Source organism: Mustela erminea, chromosome 7 (genome assembly GCF_009829155.1).
Source record: "Mustela erminea isolate mMusErm1 chromosome 7, mMusErm1.Pri, whole genome shotgun sequence".
Classification (NCBI taxonomy): domain Eukaryota; kingdom Metazoa; phylum Chordata; class Mammalia; order Carnivora; family Mustelidae; genus Mustela; species Mustela erminea.
In genome coordinates, this window is record NC_045620.1 from 87896300 (window position 1) to 87901922 (window position 5623).

The following is a 5623-nucleotide window of genomic DNA, read 5'->3' on the forward strand; positions in this document are numbered from 1 at the left end:
TGGATATTGGGTATGAAAATGTCACTGAGGAAATGAAAGTTTTGATGTGGATGAAGCGGTTTCTGAAATCAGAAAGAAGCCAGGTCTGGACAGATCACCTTGGTTGATGACACTGGTCAAAAAAGGGACAACATAAGGGCATGTGAAATTGAGTATGATAATCCAAAGAGAGGGGACCAAGATATGGAAGAAGGAATCAGAAATAAGTTGGTGATGAAAGCAAACTCTGCCCTCCATAATGCATAATTTTATGTATCAACTTGGCTGAGCCACAGTGCCCAGATATTTGGTCAAACAGTGTTCTGGATGTTTATGTGAGTTACTTTTGGATGGTATTAATATTTCTTTATTTTTTTAAAAGATTTTATTTATTTATTTGACAGAGAGAGAGCACAAGTAGGCAGAAAGGCAGGCAGAGAGAGAAAGGGGGAAACAGGCTCCCTGCTGAGCAGAGAGCCCAATGTGGGGCTCAATCCCAGGACACTGAGACCATGACCTGAGCTGATGGCAGAGGCTTAACCCACTGAACCACCCAGGCACTCCTAGGAGATTAATATTTAAATCAGTGGATTGCTCTTTATAATGTAGGTGGGCCTCACCCAATTAGTTGAAGACCTGAATAGAACAAAAGACTGACCTCCCTGGAGCATGAAGGAATTAGGCAGCAGACAGTCTTTGGACTTCAACTACAACATTGGCTCTCCCCTTGTGTCCAGTCAGCCCACCCTGAAGACTTTGGACTTCCCAGCCTCCATAATTACATGAGCCAATTCCCTGAAATAAATGTAAAAATAATAGGTAGAGAGGTAAGTAGATAGATACAATTTGTTTTGTTTCTCTGGAGAACCCTAATACATCTACTTAATGTTGATCCTACTGATTTTTTCAATGCTGAATATATGAATTTGTTTTAAATTTCTTAAGGATAGAGCTTTTAATGACAAAGAATAGAAATTCACTCAAAGTAGCTAAAGAGGGGATTTATTGGCTAATGTCATTGGAAAGGACAGGGATATAGCTTCAGGCACACCTGTATCCAGGACACAAACAGTGTTGTCAGAACTCCTTTTGATTCTCTCTCCTTGACCTTATGTACAGATCAATGACCCTCAAACAACTCTGGAATCATATCTTTATAGTTTGCAGTCCAAGGGGAGAGAGGCTATTCCCCCATCCTTACTTTTCATATTCAAAGCAAGGATTCTGATGTGTCCAGTGCAGATTCCTATGCCCTGCTCACTCCTGTTGCAGAAGGCAGGACACTGTGATTAGACAATTCCACCAGTACCACACAGAGTCACCAGAGGCACAGAGTCAGCGAGAGAGCCAACATTTCCCCAGCCCCACGTAGACTCCTTTTCCTCAAAGGAAAGGGGAAGGTGTTGCTAATGAAAATGCAGGGACACCTGTAACACACAAACAAAAGATGCCCACTACATCAGATGAACACAGCCTTGACTGCCCCACCAGGAAACCTCATGCTTAGGAACAAAGATGCAGACTCCAACTAGAATTAGTATATTCCCCTATATTCCTCTCTGGGGTGCATCCAAATTTTCTCAGTAGGCAGAACCTGGAGCAGTTTTCTAGCTCTGCTAGAAGGAAACTCACCTTACTGCCAAGAAATTGTCCACAAATAGGAAACCATGAGATTAACTGGTCCTATCTAATATTTCTGTTCTGTAGGATGTGATCAGAGTTGGAATGGAAGCAGACCATTCATAGAGCTGCCTAGAGCTGAAAGATCACTGGAAATGTAAGGTAACAGGAAAAAAAAAATACTATTCCCTAGTTTCTTTCAGGGGATACAAAGGCATAGCCTACAAGCACTCTGTCAAGATTGCAACTCTGCTGTGGGGAAATTGGAGTATAAAGCTGGGTTTTCCCAAAGGGATGTAAATTCCCACTGGACTGAAGAGCAGCTAGCTTCCTGACAAAAAGGTTGGGGGGCAGGGGAGACACACATGCACATACCACTGCTTTGGCCCAGTAGAGTCAGGAGCAAATAAAAGATGGAAAAGACTTTGGCCCACTAGAAAGCAGCACCTCTGAGGGCAAGGAACGCTCTCCCCCACCGGGTAAAAATACTGAGGAGTGGTATGTGGGTCCAGTCCCCTTAAGACAAAATAGTAGAATCATAGCAATGTGCATAAGGTCTGCAGCCAGAATGCCAGGGTTCATATTCCTGGCTTTTTCACTGAAGTTGTATGGCAATGGAAAATGTACTTCTCCCTGTGCCTCATGGGGACAATAATAGTTACCGATCTCACAGGATTAAATGACTTCATAAATGTAAGGTGCTTAGAATAGTGTTTGTCACATAGTGAATGCCAATGAAAGTTTGCTATTTTAAAATATTTTGCTCCTTGTCATTCTGGATAATGCTTCATCCTAATTCTCATTAGCAAAAAATCCTCCAAGTGCTTGGCTGACTCTTAGTCAATAATCTGTTTCAAATACCTATTGAAATGTCCCATGTTTACAAAGTGTTTTCCAGAATACTTGCAAGATTTTATACATTTGGGGGGGCTAATTTTTGTTTTCACCAAACACAACTAATATGAATGATTACTTCCCCTTTTTGTGAAACATATATGAGAAATTAAGTATAATTTAAAAATTCAAAAGTAAAACCATTTATCTGATTAACCATACATTCTAAATTAATCTTTGATTGAAAAAATGGCTCAATTAATTTAAAAATATATTATTTTCATTTTAAGATTGGTATTTCGCACTGTAGGCCACAAATAAGAAAAAGCAGTAAAATAAATGTACCAACTCCTCCATGACTTACCAAGGCTATTAGAAAGCAATCAGCTTCAAGTGACAATACCTGCCAACAGTAGATGTTCGTAACAAGAAAACCTCTTATCTCACATGATACTCTCAAAACGGGTGGTTCCCAGACTATCTCAAAAGTCAATAATGTCCTCAAGGATCCAGGCCTTGTTTCCTTCCTCTTTGCCATTCTCAGTGGACTGGCTTTTCATCATGGTTTTAAATTGACTGTCATAGCCTTAGACATTAAGTTTCCATTCTACAGCATACCTGACAGGAAAGAAAGGAATTGAGGGGAAAAGAGCCTTCTTTACATAGATTAACTCTCTCTCTTAATCAGGGAAGAAAATCTTTTAAATTAAAACACTCCAGTAGAGCCTCTCTTACAGCTGGTTGGCCAGAGCTGGGTTACATGTCCCCACCTAAACTAACTGGCAGAGAGAAAAGGAGTTAAAATGACTGGCTTACTTTAGTTAGAATTTATCCCCTGAGGCATACCTTCCCTGGTCACATCACAAATGATAATTAACAGGTTGCCAGGGTGGCTCAGTCAGTTAAGCATCTGTCTTCAGGTCAGTTCATAACCCAGGGGTTCTGGGATCAAGCCCTGCCTTAGGCTCCTTGCTTGGCAGGGAGTCTGCTTCTCCCTCTCCCTCTGCTCCTCTCCCTGCTTGTGTTTTCTCTCAAATAAATAAAATCATAAAAAACAAAAACAAAAGCAAATGGTAATTGAAAGGGCCTCTCTCAGTAAGAAGCAGGGGTATATATATATGCTGGGTAGGCAGCCACTTGTTTCTGTAGCACTGTTCGGCTCACTGTTTGCTTCTGTCCCATTTCCAGGTAAGGACTTTCACTTTACACTTGGGCCACAGTTTGCTTCTTGCAGTCCCCAAATACATACACGTACATAGCTTCTAGATTCTGTTTACACTGCTCTGTATGCCTAGAAAGGTCTTCCCCACCTTTCCTCTCTGCTTCTTAGGGCTGCTCCCTTTTGCAGAAAATCTTGCTTATACCTTGGCCTCTCGGTTCCATGATTTCCCCTCCTCCAATAATCTAATTCACTCCCCACTTCAGCAACTTATTTCATGGCCATCCATGAAGGCTTGTCATTAACTGCATCTCCTCCACACTCTCAATTTCCTGTAGCTTTTTAAAAAATTAATTTATTTATTTAACAGAGACCACAAGGAGGCAGAGACCACAAGAGAGGCAGACAGAGAGAGAGGAAGGGAAGCAGGCTCCCCGCTGAGTAGAGAGCCCAATGCGGGGCTCGATCCCAGGACCCTGAGACCATGACCTGAGCTGAAGGCAGAGGCTTTAACCCACTGAGCCACCCAGGTGGCTCAAAAGCAATTCCCAGAGTCTGACCTGAATTCATCTCTAATAGCTTAGGGAACGAATTCTGCCAACCCCGCTGTCAGGTCTATGAACCAAAGGACAAACATATAAACTTTAAATTCCAGCATTCATAGATCATGGAGTTCTTCCTGTTTCCATCCTTTTATTTATTTATTTATTTGAAAGGAAGAGCAGAGTGAGACAGAGAGCGCACAGAAATTGGGGTGAGGGGTAGAGGGAGAGGGACAAGCAAACTGTGAGCTCAGCAGGGACCCCAATGTGAGACTTGATCCCAGGACCCTGAGATCATGACCTGAGCCAAAGGCAGATGCTTAACCCACTGAGCTACCCAGGTGCCCCTCCATCTCTATCTTAGTATGGATACTTTTGGGAACCAGAATTCCAGAAATAAAATATACCACTGCTCTTTCTCTCTTTCTTATCCTGATATTGTCTGTGAACTACTGTTTCTGAAATATTATAGAAAGAGAGAGAAGGGTAATTTACTATGTTGGGTATCTGAAAAAGCAGTACCTCTATGGCAGAAAAATAACTGATCATATTTCTGGCATGGCACAGATTATAAATCTCTGAGTCAGGAGAATCCAGTGGAAGAAGAACCAAAGCAGTTTTTTTTTTTTTCAGAGATTCTGCTTTATAAAATAAAGCCTGAGTATGCTAAGGCAGCTCTTCCCTCAATTCAGCCTGCTGTGTCTTCTACCAATGGAAATTCTGCCTACATTCTGGAACTTGGTTCTTTATTAGTTTTCAGCATCATGACTACTTTTTTTTTTTAAACCAGATCTGTTTTTCTTTTTTCTTTTTTTCTTTTAAGGGGGCAGAGAAGAGGCAGAAGGAGAGAGAAAGAGAAAATCTTAAGCAGGCTCCAGGTCCAGTGCAGAGACCAAAGTGGGGCTCATTCTCACAACTTGAGACCATGACTTGAGTCGAAATCAAGAGTCAGAGACTTAACCTACTGAGCCACTCAGGCACCCCCAGGCAGATACAATTTTTAAGCCAGAATTGTTTAGTTTTTTTTTTTAAACAAGATAAAAATCCAGTAAAGATGGGGGTACTTGGGTGGTTCCGTTGGTTAAGCCACTGCCTTTGGCTCAAGTCATGGTCCTGTAGTCCTGGGATCGAGTCCCACATCAGGCTCCCAGCTCTGCAGGGAGTCTGCTTCTCCCTCTGACCTTCTCCCCTCTCATGCTCTCTCTCACTCTATCTCTCTCAAAAAAAATAAAATAAATAAAATAAAAAATCCAGTAAAGAGTCTCAAATGTTTCCCAAAAAGCTAAGCCATTTTAGAGTATTTTTATAAGTATTCTCCTTATTTACTTCTGTATAAAAAAAAGCAAATAAATTAGATGGTGGAAAATGAACTGCTTCACACATTATGCAAAGGAACCATAAGAAATAAAGAACTAACATTAAAATATCCCTGGATAAAATCCACGTGTACAGAAGATGATTCAAGATGTTATAAATAACTCATATGAGG

The 5623-nt window shown here is 41.2% G+C and overlaps 1 protein-coding gene across 1 annotated transcript in view; it reads right to left on the reverse strand.

Moving 5' to 3' along the window:
- Positions 1–3380, reverse strand: part of GFPT1 (glutamine--fructose-6-phosphate transaminase 1) — a 65311-nt gene extending 61931 nt beyond the window's left edge. Inside the window, exons 1-2 of the mRNA XM_032352319.1 lie at positions 1181–3380; positions 638–774 (exon numbers count right to left, since the gene is read on the reverse strand). Coding sequence (XP_032208210.1) covers positions 638–650 — 13 coding nt within the window. The 5' untranslated portion in view covers positions 651–774; positions 1181–3380. The remainder of the gene's footprint in view (positions 1–637; positions 775–1180) is intronic.
- Between the last annotated feature and the right edge of the window lie 2243 nt (positions 3381–5623).